The 22,600-nt window shown below is 53.7% G+C and overlaps 1 protein-coding gene across 2 annotated transcripts in view; it reads right to left on the bottom strand.

Annotated features, from left to right (window-relative positions):
- The window catches only part of acsf3 (acyl-CoA synthetase family member 3), a 245,584-nt gene extending 223,557 nt beyond the window's left edge, over positions 1-22,027 (bottom strand). The window contains exons 1-3 of one of the 2 annotated variants that reach the window (XM_085991957.1): positions 21,989-22,027; positions 13,343-14,119; positions 1,771-1,926 (exon numbers count right to left, since the gene is read on the bottom strand). In XM_085991957.1, coding sequence (XP_085848083.1) covers positions 1,771-1,926; positions 13,343-14,068 — 882 coding nt within the window. In that variant the 5' untranslated portion in view covers positions 14,069-14,119; positions 21,989-22,027. Of the gene's footprint in view, positions 1-1,770; positions 1,927-13,342; positions 14,120-15,637; positions 15,671-21,988 lie in introns of those variants that run through there. The other variant, XM_085991958.1, reaches the window with a different exon arrangement.
- Positions 22,028-22,600: the final 573 nt, after the last annotated feature.

Genomic DNA, 22,600 nt, shown 5'->3' with positions numbered 1-22,600 from the left:
ACTGGACACACTGCACAATATTCACCCAGTGACACAGAGCGAACCCTCACTGGACACACTGCACAATATTCACCCAGAGACACAGAGCGAACCCTCACTGCACACACTGCACAATATTCACCCAGAGACACAGAGCGAACCCTCACTGGACACACTGCACAATATTCACCCAGAGACACAGAGCGAACCCTCACTGCACACACTGCACAATATTCACCCAGAGACACAGAGCGAACCCTCACTGGACACACTGCACAATATTCACCCAGAGACACAGAGCGAACCCTCACTGGACACACTGCACAATATTCACCCAGAGACACAGAGCGAACCCTCACTGCACACACTGCACAATATTCACCCAGAGACAGAGCGAACACTCACTGCACACACTGCACAATATTCACCCAGTGACACAGAGCGAGCCCTCACTGCACACACTGCACAATATTCACCCAGTGACACAGAGCGAACCCTCACTGCACACACTGCACAATATTCACCCAGTGACACAGAGCGAACCCTCACTGGACACACTGCACAATATTCACCCAGTGACACAGAGCGAACCCTCACTGCACACACTGCACAATATTCACCCAGAGACACAGAGCGAACCCTCACTGCACACACTGCACAATATTCACCCAGAGACACAGAGCGAACCCTCACTGCACACACTGCACAATATTCACCCAGAGACACAGAGCGAACCCTCACTGCACACACTGCACAATATTCACCCAATGACACAGAGCGAACCCTCACTGGACACACTGCACAATATTCACCCAGAGACACAGAGCGAACCCTCACTGCACACACTGCACAATATTCACCCAGTGACACAGAGCGAACCCTCACTGCACACACTGCACAATATTCACCCAGTGACACAGAGCGAACCCTCACTGCACACACTGCACAATATTCACCCAGTGACACAGAGCGAACCCTCACTGCACACACTGCACAATATTCACCCAGAGACACAGAGCGAACCCTCACTGCACACACTGCACAATATTCACCCAATGACACAGAGCGAACCCTCACTGCACACACTGCACAATATTCACCCAGAGACACAGAGCGAACCCTCACTGCACACACTGCACAATATTCACCCAGAGACACAGAGCGAACCCTCACTGCACACGCTGCACAATATTCACCCAGTGACACAGAGCGAACCCTCACTGCACACACTGCACAATATTCACCCAGTGACACAGAGCGAACCCTCACTGGACACACTGCACAATATTCACCCAGAGACACAGAGCGAACCCTCACTGCACACACTGCACAATATTCACCCAGAGACACAGAGCGAACCCTCACTGCACACACTGCACAATATTCACCCAGTGACACAGAGCGAACCCTCACTGCACACACTGCACAATATTCACCCAGAGACAGAGCGAACCCTCACTGCACACACTGCACAATATTCACCCAGAGACACAGAGCGCACCCTCACTGGACACACTGCACAATATTCACCCAGAGACACAGAGCGAACCCTCACTGCACACACTGCACAATATTCACCCAGTGACACAGAGCGAACCCTCACTGCACTATATTTGATGCACTGTCACTTCCTCCAGCGTAGCTGGTTGCGCTCGACATGCTCCAGGAAAGTCGATTACTAAAGCAAACAGTGTTTTTTAACCATTAGTGAATTCCATTCCAGAACTCATTCCCCAAACATTCGTTCCACTTCATTCTTTTACAATTGTGCTTGCATTGTTTCTGACTTACCCGCTGGGCATTGAATTCTGGTAGCATCACACAGGTAGCCCCCACCCAGAGAGGGCACAGCAGTTTATTGAGGACTCCGTGGAGGTGATGTAGTGGCAGCACGTGTAGAATCACATCGTCCTTGCTCCATTCCCACTCCTTCACCAGGCAGGTCACCTTAAGAGAAACACACACTGTTAATGCCTCACAACACACACCGTTAGTGCCTCACAACACACACCGTTAGTGCCCCACAACACACACCGTTAGTGCCTCACAACACACACCGTTAATGCCCCACAACACACACCGTTAGTACCTCACAACACACACCGTTAGTGCCCCACAACACACACCGTTAGTGTCACACAACACACACCGTTAGTGCCTCACAACACACACCGTTAGTGCCCCACAACACACACCGTTAGTGCCCCACAACACACACCGTTAGTGCCTCACAACACACACCGTTAGTACCTCACAACACACACCGTTAGTGCCTCACAACACACACCGTTAGTGCCCCACAACACACACCGTTAGTGCCCCACAACACACACCGTTAGTGCCCCATAACACACACCGTTAGTGCCTCACAACACACACCGTTAGTGCCTCACAACACACACCGTTAGTGCCTCACAACACACACCGTTAGTGCCCCATAACACACACCGTTAGTGCCTCACAACACACACCGTTAGTGCCCCACAACACACACCGTTAGTGCCCCACAACACACACCGTTAGTGCCTCACAACACACACCGTTAGTACCTCACAACACACACCGTTAGTGCCTCACAACACACACCGTTAGTGCCCCACAACACACACCGTTAGTGCCCCACAACACACACCGTTAGTGCCCCATAACACACACCGTTAGTGCCTCACAACACACACCGTTAGTGCCTCACAACACACACCGTTAGTGCCTCACAACACACACCGTTAGTGCCCCATAACACACACCGTTAGTGCCTCACAACACACACCGTTAGTACCCCACAACACACACCGTTAGTGCCCCACAACACACACCGTTAGTGCCCCACAACACACACCGTTAGTGCCTCACAACACACACCATTAGTGCCTCACAACACACACCGTTAGTGCCCCACAACACACACCGTTAGTGCCCCACAACACACACCGTTAGTGCCTCACAACACACACCGTTAGTGTCACACAACACACACCGTTAGTGCCCCACAACACACACTGTTAGTGCCCCAAAACACACACTGTAATACCAGCCCGTGCACAGTCAGCAATACCGGCTCGTGTACACAGTCTGTAATACCGGCTCGTGTACACAGTCTGTAATACGAGCTCGTGTACACAGTCTGTAATACCAGCTCGTGTACACAGTCTGTAATACCAGCTCATGTACACAGTCTGAAATACCAGCTCGTGTACACAGTCTGTAATACCAGCTCGTGTACACAGTCTGTAATACCAGCTCATGTACAGTCTGTAATACCAGCTCGTGTACACAGTCTGTAATACCAGCTCGTGTACACACTTTAATACCAGCTCGTGTACACAGTCTGTAATACCAGCTCGTGTACACAGTCTGTAATACCAGCTCGTGTACACACTGTAATACCAGCTCGTGTACACAGTCTGTAATACCAGCTCGTGTACAGTCTGTAATACCAACTCGTGTACACAGTCTGTAATACCAGCTCGTGTACACAGTCTGTAATACCAGCTCGTGTACACAGTCTGTAATACCAGCTCGTGTACACAGTCTGTAATACCAGCTCGTGTACACAGTCTGTAATACCAGCTAGTGTACACAGTCTGTAATACCAGCTCGTGTACACAGTCTGTAATACCAGCTCGTGTACACAGTCTGTAATACCAGCTCGTGTAGTCTGTAATACCAGCTCGTGTACACACTGTAATACCAGCTCGTGTACACACTGTAATACCAGCTCGTGTACACACTGTAATACCAGCTCGTGTACACACTGTAATACCAGCTCGTGTACACAGTCTGTAATACCAGCTCGTGTACAGTCTGTAATACCAGCTCGTGTACACACTGTAATACCAGCTCGTGTGTACAGCTTGTGTTCAGCTGTCATTTCACTGCATAAAATATGCGAGGGATTTGTGTTGACTCTATCTGCAGTTCCATTGTGTAGTCAGGTTGTGTGAGGGCTCCGTGCTGTGACTGTTCGGCTGGAACATCGCTTTCAGGAGCGTGGATAATGTGATGAATATTAATGAGACCCCCAGGGTTAAGCTGACGGTAAGTGTCTGATCTGCTCTCAACATGATCAGTGATATAGTCACTTGGTTATCAGTTAGAACCTGACTTCAGACAATACACAGCACACATGTATGAAAGCTCACAACCTCTCAGCCTTAAAAACATACTGTGCGCAAAGATTCACACCTTCTTCTCTCTGGACTCATTTGCTGCACTGAAGGTGTGATATCACCAGTAGCCACAAAAGCAGTAAAAAGACGAGAGGATTCACGATGTCATGAATATTGAAGGACATGCCGATTGTTCGATCCAAGATCAGAAACTGCGATGGTTTGATTTTTAGGTAGCGGGGTAGTGGTTTTGTACATCATAGAGCGTAAATTATTCAGCAGACAAGATGTTATGGCGGTCGATAGGGGTAATGTGATCTTTACACTTACTGCCCAGGGGGAGAGGAGGCTGTGGGGAGGCCAGTACCCGACATATTTAAACCGCTGGCCACCACTGTCATCCCCCAGGGTAAAATTGAGGACAGATAACTTGTGGAATAGGTTGATTTCACAGCAAAACTTCACACGTACTACACATGCAGATTCTGCACTGGGATAGTTGGGGCTAAGCCTTACCTGGAACTCTGACCGGACAGAACCCTTTAAAGGAACTTCACCATAAAAACACTTTGGAATAAGTCATCAGGACAAAATGAAAATGATACCTCTGATAACAAGTCCACACGGGGAATATTGCAAACTCCCCAATCTGTGCAGCAACCACTGGAGATGTTCCAGCAAAACACAGGTGCTCACAGAAGCCCCACTGTCACTGACTGAGGGGCACTGAGCTTGGAAAATCATGGAGATTGCATCTGGAATTCCCCACTTTTTCCACACAAACGGCAGTGGAAACCTGGAATTCTCTCCCCCAAAGGCTGTGGATGCTGGGGGTCAATGGAAATGTTCAAGATTGAGATTTTTATCAGGTAAGGGTATCAACAACAACAACTTGTATTTATATAGCGCCTTTGACGTAGTAAAACGTCCCAAGGCGCTTCACAGGAGTGTTATAGGACAAAAAAATCTGACACTAATCCAGATAACGATAAATTAGGGCAGGTGACCAAAAGCTTGGTCAAAGAAGTAGGTTTTAAGGAGCGTCTTAAAGAAGGAGAGAGAGGTAGCAAGGCGGAGAGGTTTAGGGAGGGAATTCCAGAGCTTAGGGCCCAGGCAGCTGAAGGCACAGCCACCAATGGTGGAGCGATTAAAATCAGGGAATCTCAAGAGGGCAGAATTAGAGAAGTGCAGATATCTCAGGGGGTTGTGGGGCTGAAGGAGATTACAGAGATAGGGAGGGGCGAGGCCATGAAGGGATTTGAAAACAAGGATGAGAATTTTGAAATCGAGGCGTTGCTTAACCGGGAGCCAATGTAGGTCAGCGAGCACAGGGGTGATGGGTGAACGGGACTGGGTGTGAGTTAGGACACGGGGCAGTGAGCACAGGGGTGATGGGTGAACGGGACTGGGTGTGAGTTAGGACACGGGGCACTGAGCACAGGGGTGATGGGTGAACGGGACTGGGTGTGAGTTAGGACACGGGGCAGCGAGCACAGGGGGTGATGGGTGAACGGGACTGGGTGCGAGTAAGGACACGGGGCAGTGAGCACAGGGGGTGATGGGTGAACGGGACTGGGTGCGAGTTAGGACACGGGGCATTGAGCACAGGGGGGTGATGGGTGAACGGGACTGGGTGTGAGTTAGGACACGGGACAGTGAGCACAGGGGGTGATGGGTGAACGGGACTGGGTGTGAGTTAGGACACAGGGCAGTGAGCACAGGGGGTGATGGGTGAACGGGACTGGGTTTGAGTTAGGACACGGGGCAGCGAGCACAGGGGGTGATGGGTGAACGGGACTGGGTGTGAGTTAGGACACGGGGCAGTGAGCACAGGGGGTGATGGGTGAATGGGACTTGGTGCGAGTTAGGACACGGGGCAGTGAGCACAGGGGGTGATGGGTAAACGGGACTGGGTGTGAGTTAGGACACGGGGCAGTGAGCACAGGGGGTGATGGGTGAACGGGACTGGGTGTGAGTTAGGACACGGGGCAGCGAGCACAGGGGGTGATGGGTGAACGGGACTGGGTGTGAGTTAGGACACGGGGCAGTGAGCACAGGGGGTGATGGGTGAATGGGACTTGGTGCGAGTTAGGACACGGGGCAGTGAGCACAGGGGGTGATGGGTAAACGGGACTGGGTGTGAGTTAGGACACGGGGCAGTGAGCACAGGGGGTGATGGGTGAACGGGACTGGGTGTGAGTTAGGACACGGGGCAGTGAGCACAGGGGGTGATGGGTGAACGGGACTGGGTGTGAGTTAGGACACGGGGCAGTGAGCACAGGGGGTGATGGGTGAACGGGACTGGGTGTGAGTTAGGACACGGGGCAGCGAGCACAGGAGGTGATGGGTGAACGGGACTGGGTGTGAGTTAGGACACGGGGCAGTGAGCACAGGGGGTGATGGGTGAACGGGACTGGGTGTGAGTTAGGACACGGGGCAGCGAGCACAGGGGGTGATGGGTGAACGGGACTGGGTGTGAGTTAGGACACGGGGCAGTGAGCACAGGGGGTGATGGGTGAATGGGACTTGGTGCGAGTTAGGACACGGGGCAGTGAGCACAGGGGGTGATGGGTAAACGGGACTGGGTGTGAGTTAGGACACGGGGCAGTGAGCACAGGGGGTGATGGGTGAACGGGACTGGGTGTGAGTTAGGACACGGGGCAGCGAGCACAGGGGGTGATGGGTGAACGGGACTGGGTGTGAGTTAGGACACGGGGCAGTGAGCACAGGGGGTGATGGGGGAACGGGACTGGGTGTGAGTTAGGACACGGGGCAGCGAGCACAGGGGGTGATGGGCGAACGGGACTTGGTGCGAGTTAGGACACTGGGCAGTGAGCACAGGGGGGTGATGGGTGAACGGGACTGGGTGAGAGTTAGGACACGGGGCAGTGAGCACAGGGGGGTGATGGGTGAACGGGACTGGGTGTGAGTTAGGACACGGGGCAGTGAGCACAGGGGGTGATGGGTGAACGGGACTGGGTGTGAGTTAGGACACGGGGCAGCGAGCACAGAGGGTGATGGGTGAACGGGACTTGGTGCGAGTTAGGACACTGGGCAGCGAGCACAGGGGTGATGGGCGAACGGGACTTGGTGCGAGTTAGGACACGGGCAGCCAAGTTTTAGATCACCTCAAATTTACGTTGGGTGGAATATGGGAGGCCAGCCAGGTGTGCATTTGAATAGTCAAGTCTAGAGGTAACAAAGGCATGGATGAGGGTTCCAGCGGCGGATGAGCTGATGCAAGGGTGGAGACGGGTGATGTTACGGAGGTGGAAATAGGCGGTCTTTGTTATGCCACGGATATGTGGTCGGAAGCTTATTTCAGGGTCAAATATGACAACAAGGTTGCGAACAGTGTGGTTCAGCCTCAGACAGATGTTAAGGAGAGGGATGGAGTTAGTGACTCAGGAACAGAGTTTGTGGCAGGTTCGAAAACAATGGCTTCGGTCTTCCCAATGTTTCATTGGAGAAAATTTCTGCTCTTCCAGAACTGGATGTCGAACAAGCAGTCTGACAATTTAGAGACCATGGAGGGATCAAGAGAAGTGGTAGTGAGGTAGAGCTGGGTGTCGTCAGCGTACATGTGGGAACTGACACTGTGTTTTTGGATGATGTCAACAAGGGACAACATAAATTCATAGAATTCATAGATTCATAGAATAGTACAGCACAGAAGGAGGCCATTCGGCCCTTCGAGTCTGCGCCGGCTCTTTCTAAGAACAATTGTAGATGAAAAATAGGAGGGCCAAGGATAGATCCTTGGGGGACCCCAGAGGTAATGGTGTGGGAGTGGGAGGAGAAGCCGTTGTAGTTGATTCTCTGGCTACAATTAGATAGATAAGAATGGAACCAGGCGAGTGCAGTCCCACCCAGCTGGACGACGGTGGAGAGGTGTTGGAGAAGGATGGAGTGGTCAACTGTGTCAGCGGCTGCAGACAAGTCTAGAAGGACGAGGAGGGCTGTGGCAAGGGCGGAAACCTGATTGGAACGATTCAAACATGGAATTGCTGAAAAGGTGGACACGGATTTGGGAGACGACAACACGTTCAAGGACTTTGGAGAGGAAAGGGAGGTTGGAGATGGGGCGGAAGTTTGCAAGGACGGAGGGATCAAGGGTTGGTTTTTTGAGGAGGGGTGATGATGGCAGATTTGAGGGAGAGGGGGACATTACTTGAGGAGAGAAAACCGTTAACAATGTCAGCTAACATGGGAGCCAGAAAAGGAAGTTGGGTGGTCAGCAGTTTGGTTGGAATACGGTCGGGGGAGCAGGAAGTGGGTCTCATGGACAAGATGAGCACGGAGAGGTCATGAGGGGAGATCGGAGAGAAACTGGAGAAAGATGTGAGTTCAGGGCTAGGGCAGGGGGGAACCTTAGAGGAAGTTTGGCCCAGTGGGCTAGGGGAAGGAAGGAAAGTGGCAGAGGCAGCTGAACAGATGGTCTCAATCTTAGACACAAAGAGGTCAAGGGATGTGGAGCAAAGGCGGGTAAATGGAGTGGACGTACAGATAAACCATGAACTACTTGAATGGCAGAACAGAATTGAGGGGCTGAATGGCCTCCTCCTGTTCCTATATTCCCGATCTACACACCCGGCAGGCAGGATTCATGCCATCAATGCGCTTGAAAAATCAACGGAAACCCAGGAGTGAGTTACAGGCTGGAATCTAATCGAGGGGTTCGGGGGTGTTTATATATAGAATAACAGATACCCAGGAGTGAGTTACAGGCTGGAATCTAATCGAGGGGTTCGGGTAGTTTATATATAGAATAACAGATACCTGGGAGTGAGTTACAGGCTGGAATCTAATCGAGGGGTTCGGGTAGTTTATATATAGAAACACTAGCAGGGGAGCCCGGCGTTGCCAGGGCAATTTTGAGCCGTGCGGTCTCCGTGACCCTGTCTGTCCCCCCTCTCTGTCCCTCTCCTGGTCTCCCTGTGCTATCCTCTCCCTCCCTCCCCTCTCCGTGTCTAGCGCATGAGGCCCCGGTGCCGTTGTGATAGCGGCCGTGCGGGGCCTAGTGGTTGAGGCGCGGCCAGGCTGTCGGGCCGAGACGGACCCGAGCTGAGCTCCCCAGCGGATCGCGCGGCTGATGGCCGGCCGCTGCGGCTCCCCCGACCGCTGTGTGTGTCGGGCCGAGCGGTTGCGAGGCACGGCCCGAGTGAGCCAAACTTACCTGCCGCTCCGGCGGGGCGGGAGCAGGATCGGGAGCCGGAATGTGGGGGTTTGTTTTGGTGCTGCTGTCACTGTGGGGATGGAAAAAATGGCAGCAAAGTTTAGGGAGAGTGGAGGATTAGGACCCGCCCGTGACACACTGATTGGTCAACCATCAGGTGAGTGAACTGTAGGATTGGTCAAGCAGGACGTCAGTCAATGCTAATCACAGGTAGGATTTTTTAATATTTTTTGTATATTGTCCTAACAATTTTTGTGTGACGAAAAAGTAAATACGCCTACGAGAGTCCCCTAATGATAAGCTTTCTTTTGATATAACATATGTGTAGGTACGCTCTATAACTTTTGATTGTATAGCCGGACAGACAGACAGAGACATACCGTTTTATATATACTAGCTGGAGTGCCCGGCGGTGCCGAGGCTTTTTTGAGGGCATGTTGTTGTTGGAAGAGAGAGAGAGAGCGACTGGGGGGAAGAGAGAGAGCGACTGGGGGGAAGAGAGAGAGCGACTGGGGGGAAGAGAGAGAGCGACTGGGGGGAAGAGAGAGAGCGACTGGGGGGAAAAGAGAAAGCGACTGGGGGGAAAAGAGAGAGCGACTGGGGAGGAAGAGAGAGAGCGACTGGGGAGGAAGAGAGAGAGCGACTGGGGGGAAGAGAGAGGGCGACTGGGGGGAAGAGAGAGCGACTGGGGGGGAAGAGAGAGCGACTGGGGGGGAAGAGGGAGAGCGACTGGGGGGAAGAGAGAGAGCGACTGGGGGGAAGAGAGAGAGCAACTGGGGGAAAGAGAGAGCGACTGGGGGAAGAGAGAGAGCGACTCGGGGGAAGAGAGAGAGCGACTGGGGGGAAGAGAGAGAGCGACTGGGGGGAAGAGAGAGAGCGACTGGGGGGAAGAGAGAGAGCGACTGGGGGGAAGAGAGAGAGCGACTGGGGGGAAGAGAGAGAGCGACTGGGGGGACGAGAGAGAGCGACTGGGGGGACGAGAGAGAGCGACTGGGGGGAAGAGAGAGAGCGACTGGGGGGAAGAGAGAGAGCGACTGGGGGGAAGAGAGAGAGCGACTGGGGGGAAGAGAGAGAGCGACTGGGGGGACGAGAGAGAGCGACTGGGGGGACGAGAGAGAGCGACTGGGGGGAAGAGAGAGAGCGACTGGGGGGACGAGAGAGAGCGACTGGGGGGACGAGAGAGAGCGACTGGGGGGAAGAGAGAGAGCGACTGGGGGGAAGGGAGAGAGCGACTGGGGGGAAGGGAGAGAGCGACTGGGGGGAAGGGAGAGAGCGACTGGGGGGAAGAGAGTGAGCGACTGGGGGGAAGAGAGAGAGCGACTGGGGGGAAGAGAGAGAGCGACTGGGGGGGAAGAGAGAGAGCGACTGGGGGGAAGAGAGAGAGCGACTGGGGGGAAGAGAGAGAGCGACTGGGGGGAAGAGAGAGAGCGACTGGGGGGAAGAGAGAGAGCGACTGGAGGGAAGAGAGAGAGCGACTGGGGGGAAGAGAAAGAGCGACGGGGGGAAGAGAAAGAGCGACGGGGGGGAGAGAGCGACTGGGGGGAAGAGAGAGAGCGACTGGGGAGAAGAGAGAGTGCGACGGGGGGAAGAGAAAGAGCGATGGGGGAAGAGAAAGAGCGACTGGGGGGGGGAGAGAGCGACTGGGGGGAAGAGAGAGAGCGACTGGGGGGAAGAGAGATAGCGACTGGGGGGAAGAGAGAGTGCGACTGGGGGGGAAGAGAGAGAGCGACTGGGGGGGGAAGAGAGAGAGCGACTGGGGGGGTAGGGGGAGGGTGAGGGGGAGAGGGGAAAGGGGGGAGGGGGGGAGTGGGAAGGGGGAGGAGGGGAAGGGAGTGGAGGGAGGGAGGGGAGGCAAGGGGGGGAGGGGGAAGGGGGGTGGGGGAGGGGGTGTGTGGGGGCGAGAAAGGGGGGGTGGGAAGGGTGTGGGGGGAAAGGGTGGGGGAAGGAGGGGGGCGGGGGGAAGGGAGAAAGGGAGGGAGGAAGGGAGGGGGGGAGAAAGGGAGCCAGCAGACCCTCTCCCCTCTGCCGGCGATGGCTCCGCGGAGCTCCGTGCCGCCCCACGCACTGACATGGCCCAGCCGAGCCCCGCCCCACGCTCTCCCGAGCCCCGGCTTCAAGACCGCCGATTACAGCTGGGCCTGCGCTGGAGCCAAGCCGCGGGAATGGGCGTGAGCCGGCTTGAGGCTGTGAGAGAGGGCCGGGCACGGTTGCCGGGGTAACCCTTCCCCCCCCTTCCCGCTCTCCCGAACCCCGACCTGCCGAGCCCCGCCCGCCCGAGCCGCAGGGGGGAAGGAGAGAGTGAGCCGCCGCTCCTCCGGTCGATGTGTTGCGGGCCGACCCCTGATGAGCGCCCGATCAGCTGAGCCCAAGCCCCGCGGTGACCGCAACTCACCTCCCGCCCGCCCCGTCAGCCTTTACCAAAATGGCGGTGATGGCTACGCTCGGCCCAGTCCTGCGCCACCAGCCTTTACCAAGATGGCGGCGATCGCGGGGCGGTGCCTAGCTCGGGCGTGGCTGGGCAACAGAGGCCCAGGCTTCCAGGCCTGCAAAAACGGTGAATGGTAGGAAAATTATAGAGGTTAGAGAAAAGATGTACAAATTAATTAACTTTTTTTTAAAACAATTTGTGTTTTAAAAGCAACTTTTTTTTTGCTGGAAATGTAGATTTGAAAAGAAACACGCAGAAAGCGGGAAAAAGAAATGAAGAGTTTGGAATCAAGATGGTGGCCACTCACCTCGGTTCAGAATGATTAGGCCTGCCTACACATGCACCGATTGGTCAACCGTCAGGTCACTGAAGTGTAGGATTGTTCAATCATCCTGTCACTCGACTCTAGGACGGCACGCGCCATGAACCCGCCCCTGCGATGCAGCGATTGGTCGACCGTCGGGTCGCTCGACTGTACGATTGGTCGACCTTGACGTCACTCGATGCTAATGAGCGGATAATGAGCGGAATTTTGAACTTTTTTTGATACCGTGGGCACAATTTTTGTCCGACCAAAAAGTAAATACGCTTATGACCGTTCCGGAATGGTAAGCTTTCTTTTGATGTAACGCACGTGTAGGTACGCTCTATAACTTTTGAGTGTATAGCCGGACAGACAGACAGACGGAAGGATAGAATAGATAACAGATACCTGGGAGTGAGTTACAGGCTGGAATCTAATCGAGTTCGGGGGGGTTTATATATAGAATAACAGATACCCGGGAGTGGGTTGCCAGTGACATGGTATTTTAGCACAGACACATTAGCTCCAATTTTTGCAGGGAGGTGCGGGAGAGGCTGAAAACGGCTGAGGAACCCGACAAGGCTGGGGACGGATGGGACGGGACGGGACGGGGGAGAGGCTGAGGAACCCAGCAAGGCAGAAGATGGGGGGCGGGGGAAGAGAGGCTGAGGAACCCGGCAAGGCTGGGGATGGGACGGGAGGGGGGGGTGGGGAGATACAGTTGAATTTAATGGCAGGAACTCATTAACAGTTTATCTTCCGTTTCCCGCCCAGTAACCTGCCAAATTCGGGTGGGAAAACCAGCGGCAGGAGGTCGCTGCTGGGGACGGTTCCTGGAAATCGGGAGGCAGGGTTGTTGGCCGCAATCAAGACTTGTTGAGAGAGGCCATTGGGATTTGGGAGGTGGGGGGTGTTGGCGATCGCAGCAAGGGGGAGGGAGAGGCCACAATCGGCAAAGGGGAGGCCTCCTGGTCCCCAAGGAGTGCTGTAAAAGGCAGCTCCCGCCTCCCTTTCACTGCCAGGTTTCCCGATACCTGGGAATCCCACGCAACTGTAACATTTAAATCAGACTCCCAATTGCACTGTGAGAGCCCGATTTAAATATGTTAATGAATTGCCCCACCATGGAGGCCTCGGCACCATGAAATCGGCAATGGCTGTGTATGCGGCAGGTTGGGGTCGCGTTCCCCCTTTTTTTATTTTTACCCTCTCCCGCCCGTGGTGGAGGGATTAATATGGAGGCTACTGAATCAGGGCCGTGTGTTTGAACACACCTCCTGGTAACCAGCTGAAAAGCTCAGGCAATGGATTGTGGAAGGAAGAAAACAGCGAAGGAAGGAAGTCACCTGACTGCGTATGATGCCATGGGTGGTGAGGACACCTTTGGGCCGCCCTGTTGTCCCGCTGGTGTACATTATCATGGCTCCTCTGGAACTCCAGTCTGTGACAACATAACCGGCATCTGCCACAGGAACATCAGCACATCGCTTCGGTTGTACAGTATCAGGGGAAGATTCTTGGGACAGACTGTAACTCGGTAACAGAAGGCATTTCACACCCAGTCTGTCAGCGACTGGAGTCACCAGCTCCACGTAATCTTCCTCCACAATGATTAAAGCACTCTGAGAATCCTGAACAACATGCTCCAGCTCTGGAGCCGGATGCTTTCTGCACAGGGGCACTGCTATACCACCACTCATCCAAGAGGCCCACTGGGCAACCACATAAGAAACATCATTGGGACACAGGATTGAAATTCTCTGCTCCTTGATGTCGCCATCAGAACATCCCAATGCACTTTGAATCTTCCTTGAAAGGCGCAGGCTGTGTATGTACAGATCCCTGTATGTGTGCTGCCCATTATCATCTACAATTGCAAGTCTGTCTGCGAAGTTGGCAGCTCTGGTGAAGACCTGTTCTGTTCTTGTGAATGAGGATGTTGTTGTACCCAGGTTCCTCCATAAACTTTTATGCGTCTTTACACTCCTGAAAGCACAAGTGTGTTGGCCCCAACAATAGACACAGAGTCGAAATACTGATCCAGGAGTGCGTCGCAGGAAACTGGACAGCATTCTACAATCCACGATCCTCAGCTGTCTCGGGCCTCGGATAACACGCCCTTTCTGCTGAGTTAGAAAAAGACGAGTTAGATTTACAAGAATACTGACGGATGGGGAATCTGAATGTGTCTGTTCACCTCAGGGCTCTGAGCCTAAATCCACTCAGACACAGGGGGTGAAGATCTCTTTTCTCTTGGGAGCTGGATGGTGCAGTGGGTCAGGAGCTGGGCAGTGGGTCAGGAGCTGGAGGGTGCAGTGGGTCAGGAGCTGGGCAGTGGGTCAGGAGCTGGGCAGTGGGTCAGGAGCTGGGCAGTGGGTCAGGAGCTGGGCAGTGGGTCAGGAGCTGGGCAGTGGGTCAGGAGCTGGGCAGTGGGTCAGGAGCTGGGCAGTGGGTCAGGAGCTGGGCAGTGGGTCAGGAGCTGGGCAGTGGGTCAGGAGCTGGGCAGTGGGTCAGGAGCTGGGCAGTGGGTCAGGGGCTGGGCAGTGGGTCAGGAGCTGGAGAGTGCAGTGGGTCAGGAGCTGGGCAGTGGGTCAGGAGCTGGGCAGTGGGTCAGGAGCTGGGCAGTGGGTCAGGAGCTGGGCAGTGGGTCAGGAGCTGGGCAGTGGGTCAGGAGCTGGGCAGTGGGTCAGGGGCTGGGCAGTGGGTCAGGAGCTGGGCAGTGGGTCAGGAGCTGGGCAGTGGGTCAGGAGCTGGGCAGTGGGTCAGGAGCTGGGCAGTGGGTCAGGAGCTGGGCAGTGGGTCAGGAGCTGGGCAGTAGGTCAGGAGCTGGGCAGTGGGTCAGGAGCTGGGCAGTGGGTCAGGAGCTGGGCAGTGGGTCAGGAGCTGGGCAGTGGGTCAGGAGCTGGGCAGTGGGTCAGGAGCTGGGCAGTGGGTCAGGAGCTGGGCAGTGGGTCAGGAGCTGGGCAGTGGGTCAGGAGCTGGAGGGTGCAGTGGGTCAGGAGCTGGGCAGTGGGTCAGGAGCTGGGCAGTGGGTCAGGAGCTGGGCAGTGGGTCAGGAGCTGGAGGGTGCAGTGGGTCAGGAGCTGGGCAGTGGGTCAGGAGCTGGGCAGTGGGTCTGGAGCTGGGCAGTGGGTCAGGAGCTGGGCAGTGGGTCAGGAGCTGGGCAGTGGGTCAGGAGCTGGGCAGTGGGTCAGGAGCTGGGCAGTGGGTCAGGAGCTGGGCAGTGGGTCAGGAGCTGAGCAGTGGGTCAGGAGCTGGGCAGTGGGTCAGGAGCTGGGCAGTGGGTCAGGAGCTGGGCAGTGGGTCAGGAGCTGGGCAGTGGGTCAGGAGCTGGGCAGTGGGTCAGGAGCTGGGCAGTGGGTCAGGAGCTGGGCAGTGGGTCAGGAGCTGCCCATTGACCTCTGGGACCTTAGCTTGAATGGAGGAAAGTCTCGTCTCACAGTCTAGCTCATTCACGGTCCTAACTCAAATGTACTTGGACAAACGTAACGTGCCTCCCAAGGGAGACATTCACAGCCCTCAAGATCTGAAAGCAGCTCAGCCTCATACAATCAGACCATTGCTCTAAGGCTGGGACATTGCACAGTCAGCTGATGCGGGGGAGGTGGTCTCTGTGCAGCATCCATCCCATGACAGCTCACCTGGTGGCTCCTGACGCTCCCTGGTGATGTAAAGGAAATAAAGATTTTAGTCCCGAGTATGACAATCTCTCGCTTGAACAAACACAAGCACAGCTCGGCAGAGAGTCTCACTATCCACTCTTCATGGCAAGTGGGAGCTGAATTGACAAAAAATGAATAATCGGGCGACTCAGCCCTCGACTGAATTCCAAACATTTGGAATAACTGACAAATACAAATGAATGGTAGAAATACATATTCATAGAAAAAATGTAGTATCAGCACATTCCCATATCTATCTACAATAATGTATGAAAAACCTTGTGTCAGCCGCGGCTCAGTGGGCAGCACATTCGCCCGAGTCAAACAGTTGTGGCTTCGAGGCCCACTCTGTGAGACTTGCGTAGAAAAACTAAGTTAACACTGCTGCACTGTCGGAGATGCCATTTCTCGGATGAGATGTTAAACCAAGGCCCTGTCTGCCCTCTCAGGTGGACATAAAAGATCACTGACGATATGTTACTGACCTCAAACATTAACTCTGTTTCCCTCTCCACAGATGCTGCCTGACTTTTTTTATTCATTCCTGGGATGTGGGTGTCGCTGGCAAGGCCGGCATTTATTGCCCATCCCTAGTTGCCCTTGAGAAGGTGGTGGTGAGCCGCCGCCTTGACCCGCTGCAGTCCGTGTGGTGAAGGTGCTCCCACAGTGCTGTTAGGGAGGGAGTTCCAGGATTTTGACCCAGCGGCGATGAAGGAGCGGCGATATATTTCCAAGTCAGGATGGTGTGTGACTTGGGAGGGGAAATTGGAGGGGATGGTGTTCCCATGCGCCTGCTGCCCTTGTCCTTCTAGGTGGAAGAGGTCGCAGGTTTGGGAGGTGCTGTCGAAGAAGCCTTGGCGAGTTGCTGCAGTGCATCTTGTAGATGGTACACACTGCAGCCACGGTACGCCGGTGGTGGAGGGAGTGAATGTTTACGGTGGTGGATGGGGTGCCTATCAAGCGGGCTGCTTTGTCCTGGATGGTGTTGAGCTTCTTGAGTGTTGTTGGAGCTGCACTCATCCAGGCAAGTGGAGAGTATTCCATCACACTCCTGACTTGTGCCTTGTAGATGGTGGAAAGGCTTTGGGGAGTCAGGAGGTGAGACACTCACCGCAGAATACCCAGCCACTGACCTGCTCTTGTAGCCACAGTATTTATGTGGCTGGTCCAGTTAAGTTTCTGGTTAATGGTGACCCCCAGGATGTTGATGGTGGGGGATTCGGCGATGGTAATGCCATTGAATGTCAAGGGGCGATGGTTAGACACACGCTTGTTGGAGATAGTCATTGCCTGGCACTTCTGTGGCGCAATTGTTACCTGCCACTTATCAGCCCAAACCTGAATGTCATCCAGGTCTTGCTGCATGCAGGCATGGACTGCTTCATTATGAGAAGTTGCAAATGGAACTGAACACTGTGCAATCATCAGCGAACATCCCTACTTCCAATCTTATGATGGAGAGGAAGTCATTGAAGAAGCAGCTGAAGATGGTTGGGCCCAGGACACTGCCCTGAGGAACTCCTGCAGCGGGGCTATGATGATTGGCCTCCAACCACCACAACCATCTTCCTTTGTGCTAATAGCAAAATACTGCAGATGTTGGAAATCCGAAATAACAACAGAAAATGCTGGAAAAACTCAGCAGGTCAGGCAACATCCGTGGAGAGAAATTTGAGTTGACGTTTCGGGTTGGACCCTTCTTCAAAACTGGAAAGAAAAGAAACTAGATCGGAGGCAGGGCTGCGATCGGACAAAAGAATAAAAGAAACAAAAGAAGTAAAAGAGATTAGAAGCTAGACGAGATAGTAATAGGCTGGGATTAGGTGTAAAGTGTACTGGCAGGGCAAAAGATAGCTGCCAGGTGTGAGAGAGAAACAAAAGGAAAAGGGGGGGGGGGAAAAGGAGTGGAACAATTACAAGAGAAAATGAAATGGGGGCCGAGCTTATGATCTGAAATTGTTGAACTCGATATTGAGTCCGGAAGGCTGCAGACTGCCTAATCGGAAGATGAGGTGCTGTTCCTCGAGTTTACGTTGAGCTTCCGTGGAACAATACAAGAGGCCAAGGACGGTGAGGTCCGAGTGGGAATGGAGCGGTGAATTAAAATGACAGGCGACTGGAAGCTCAGGGTCACCCTTACGGACTGAACGGAGGTGTTCCGCAAAGCTTCTTTTGTCCGATCGCAGCCCTGCCTCCGATCTAGTTTCTTTTCTTTCCAGTTTTGAAGAAGGGTCCAACCCGAAACGTCAACTCAAATTTCTCTCCACGGATGTTGCCTGACCTGCTGAGTTTTTCCAGCATTTTCTGTTGTTATTCCTTTGTGCTAAGTATGACTCCAGCCAGTGGGGAGTTTCCCTCCTGATTCCCTTTGACTTCAATTTTACTAGGGCTACTTGATGCCACACTCGGTCAAATGCTGCCTTGATGTCAAGGGCAGTCACTCTCACCTCACCTCTGGAATTCAGCTCTTTTGTCCATGTTTGGACCAAGGCTATAAAGAGGTCTGGAGCCGAGTGGTCCTGGCAGAACCCGAACTGAGCATCGGTGAGGAGGTTATTGGTAAGTGCCGCTTGATAGCACTGTCAACAACACCTTCCATCACTTTGCTGATGATTGAGAGTAGACTGATGGGGTAATACAGGAAACTTTCGTTTAACCGGAGGTTAAATGTCCGGAAAGCTCTATCTACCGGCAAAATTCAGGAGCCGTTTCCTATAAGTTTTTTTATTTCTCGTTGCTTTTTTTTTCCAGTCAGGCTCTGCAAGGTCTCGCTGAAGCTGTTGCTTAGCTACAGAGACGCTTTTAAGCTGCAGCCGACTGTTTTGAAGCTGTTGCTAAGCAACAGGGTTTGTTGATTCACATGGAGCTCAAAAGCTCCGTATGTTTTAACATTAGCGCTGGTTTCTACGGCAGTTTTGATGGTACGGCACCAGCTCGGTCCCGTCAGTGCCGGATACCAGAAAGTTTCCTGTAATTGGCCAGATTGAATTTGTCCTGCTTTTTGTGGACAGGACATACTTGGGCAGTTTTCCACATTGTCGGGTAGATGCCAGTGTTGTAGCTGTACTGGAACAGCTTGGCTAGAGGCGCAGCTAGTTCTGGAGCACAAATCTTCAGCATGACAGCCAGGATGTTGTCGGGGCCCACAGCCTTTGCTTTATCCAGTGCGCTCAGCCGTTTCTTGATATCACGTGGAGTGAATCGAATTGGCTGAAGACTGGCTTCTGTGATGGTGGGGACCTCAGGAGGAGGCTGAGATGGATCATCCACTCGGCACTTCTGGCTGAAGATGCCTTGTCTTTTGCACTCACGTGCTGGGCTCCGTCACCAGTGAGGATGAGGATATTCATGGAGCTTTCTCCTCCCATTAGTTGTTTAATTGTGCACCACTATTCACGGCTGGATGTGGCAGGACTGCAGAGCTTTGATCTGATCCGTTGGTTGTGGGATCGCTTAGCCCTGTCTATAGCATGCTGCTTCCGCTTTTTAGCATGTAGTCCTGTGTTGCAGCTTCCCCAGGTTGGTACATAATTTTTATGTACGCCTGGTGCTGCTCATGGCATGCTCTTCTGCACTCCTCATTGAACCAGGGTTGTCCCCTGGCATGATGATGGTAGAATGAGGGATATGCTGGGCCATGAGGTTAGAAATTGTAGTGGGATACAATTCTGCGGCTGCTGATGGCCCACAGCGCCTCATGGATGCCCAGTTTTGAGCTGTTAGATCTGTTCTGAATCTATCCCATTTAGCACGGTGGTATTGCCACACAACATGATTGACGGTGTCCTTAGTGTGAAGACGTGACTTCGTCTCCACAAGGACTGTGCTGTGGTCACTTCTACCAATACTGTCATGGACAGATGCATCTGCGACAGGTAGTCTGGTGAGGACGAGGTCAAGTAGGTTTTTTCCTCGTGATGGTTCGCTCATCACCTGCCGCAGGCCCAGTCTGCCAGCTATGTCCTTCAGGACTCGGCCAGCTCGGTCAGTAGTAGTGCTACCGAGCCACTCTTGGTGATGGACATTGAAGTCCCCCACCCAGAGTACATTCTGTGCCCTTGCTACCCTCAGTGCTTCTTCGAAGTGGTGTTCAACATGGAGGAGTACTGATTCATCAGCTGAAGGAAGGCAGTAGGTGGTAATCAGCAGGAGGTTTCCTTGCCCATGCTTGACCTGAAGCCATGAGACTTCATGGGGTCCAGAGTTAATGTTGAGGACTCCCAGGGCCACTCCTTCCCAACTGTATACCACTGTGCCGCCACCCCTGGTGGGTCTGTCCTGCCGGTGGGACAGGACATACCCAGGGATGGTGGTGGAGGAGTCTGGGACATTGGCTGAAAGGTATAATTTTGTGAGTATGACTATGTCAGGCTGTTGCTTGACTAGTCTGTGGGACAGCTCTCCCAATTTTGGCACAAGTCCCCAGATGTGAATGAGGAGGACTTTGCAGGGTTGACTGGGCTGGGTGCGCCGTTGTCGTGTCCGTAGCTGGTGCCTAGGTCAATGCCGGGTGGTCCATCCAGTTTTATTATTCTTGTTTTTCATAGCAGTTTTATACAACTGAGTGGCTGGCTCGGCCATTTCAAAGGGCAGTTAAGAGTCAACCACATTGCTGTGGGTCTGGAGTCACATATAGGCAGACCAGGTAAGGACAGCAGATTTCCTTCCCTAAAGGACATTAATGAAGCAGATGGGTTTTTACGACAATCCTGCTGAGTATTTCCAGCATTTTCTGTTTATATTTGTAAAAGATCACTATTCAAAGAATCATAGAATCATTGAGCACAGAAGGAAGGCCCATTGAGTCTGCACCAGCTCTTTCGAAGAGCAATCCAGTTATTTCCACGCCCCTGCTCTTTCCCCATAGCCCTGCAATTTTTTCACCTTCAAGTATTATCCAATTCCCTTTTGAAGGCTACTATTGAATCTGTATCCACCGCCCTATCAGGCAGTGCATTCCAAATCCGAACCCCTTGTTGTGTAAAAATGTTTCTCCTCATGGTGCCTGTGGTTCTTTTGCCAATCATCTTAAATCTGTGCCCTCTGGTTATGGACCCTTCAGCCATTGGAAACAGTTTCTCTCTATCTAAACCTTTCATTTTTTAAACACCTCTTAGCCTTCACTGCTCGAAGGAGAACAACCCCAGCTTCTCCAGTCTATCCACGTAACTGAAGTCCCTCATCCCTGGAACAATTCTAGTAAATCTCTTCTGTACCCTCTCCAAAGCCTTCACATCCTTCCGAAAGTGTAGTGCCCAGAATTGGACGCAATACTCCAGCTAATAATAATAATAATCAACTTTATTGTCATTGTTAGTGCACAAGTGCAGTACAATGAAATGTAGGCTTGCGGCTCCCGAGAGTGTACATTTAGATTAAGACATTTAAACATTCAACATTCATTTGGCTTGTAATACATTAACATAAACATAACCATAATAAAGTGCATTGGCAGATGTGCAGGCTTTAGAGTTTATTTGTGGAGTTCAGTAGGATGACAGCCCTGGGAAAGGAGCTGTTCCTAAATCTGGTCGTTCGGGTGCGAATGCATCTGTAGCATCTCCCAGATGGCAGGAGGGCGAACAGACTATGGCTGGGGTGGGTAGGGTCTTTGATGATGGACCGTGACCTCCGTAAACAGCGTTTCTGGTAGATGTGCTCTATGGTCGGTAGCCGGGTGCCGGTAATGCGTTGGGCAGTTTTGACTGGGCAGGGCTTTCCGGTCATAGTAGCTACAGCTGCCATACCATACTGTGATACAGTTCATCAGGATGCTCTCAATTGTGCAGCGGTAAAAGTTAGAGAGGATCAGGGGTGACAGGTTATATCCCTTCAGCCTCCTTAGGAAATATAGGGCCGAACTAGTGTTTTATACAGGTTTAGCACATCGTTCTGCCTTTTGCACTATATGCCTCTGCCTCTATTGATGAAGCCCAGGATCCCGTTTGCTTTATTAACTGCTTTGTTAACCTGATCTGCCACCTTGAAAGATTTGTGCACAAACACCCCCAGGTCTCTCTCTTCTTGCACTCCCTTTAAAATTGTACCATTTAGTGTGTATGGTCTCTCCTCATTTTTCCTAACAAAAGAGCAGCAAGGGAGTTTTCTCCAGTGTCCGGGCCAATATTTATCCCTCATTCCATTTCTGGGATCTTGCTGTGCACAAATCGGGTACAACCTCCGGGAGGGGAGGAATGATTTGGGGCGGGGATATAAATTTACAGGAACCCCTCCATGATATCGGAGACTGCAATTGGAGAGTGCGGGCTGAGCAGTGCTGGCGATGCTCCCTCACTCCTCTTTTTGGTTATTTTCCGCGAATTAATTTACCTCAGAATCCGTCGGACCGGAAGTGAAACCGCCACCGAGCGTCCGGGCGGAAAAAGGAGCCGGAGAAACGGTCCGGGGGAGGCGGATCGGCGCGGACCACCTGTCACCGGGGCCCGCCGACAGTGCCCGGGGTCTGGGGCCCGCCGACATTACCCGGGGTCCGGGGCCCGCCGACACTACGCGGGGTCTGCCGACAGTGCCCGGGGCCCGCCGACACTACCCGGGGTCCGCCGACACTACCCGGGGCCCGCCGACAGTGCCCGGGGTCCGCCGACATTACCCGGGGCCCGCCGACAGTGCCCGGGGTCTGGGGCCCGCCGACAGTGCCCGGGGCCCGCCGACATTACCCGGGGTCCGGGGCCCGCCGACATTACCCGGGGCCCGCCGACAGTGCCCGGGGCCCGCCGACACTACCCGGGGTCCGGGGCCCGCCGACAGTGCCCGGGGCCCGCCGACACTACCCGGGGTCTGGGGCCCGCCGACAGTGCCCGGGGTCTGGGGCCCGCCGACATTACCCGGGGTCCGGGGCCCGCCGACAGCGCCCGGGGCACGCCGACATTACCTGGGGCCCGCCGACAGTGCCCGGGGCCCGCCGACATTACCCGTGGCCCG

This window comes from Somniosus microcephalus, chromosome 6 (assembly GCF_052327205.1).
Source record: "Somniosus microcephalus isolate GS21.2 chromosome 6, FLI_Smic_1.0, whole genome shotgun sequence".
Lineage (NCBI taxonomy): Eukaryota > Metazoa > Chordata > Chondrichthyes > Squaliformes > Somniosidae > Somniosus > Somniosus microcephalus.
Note: the sequence above shows the minus strand (reverse complement) of the source record. Positions and strands in the feature narration are given on the sequence as shown.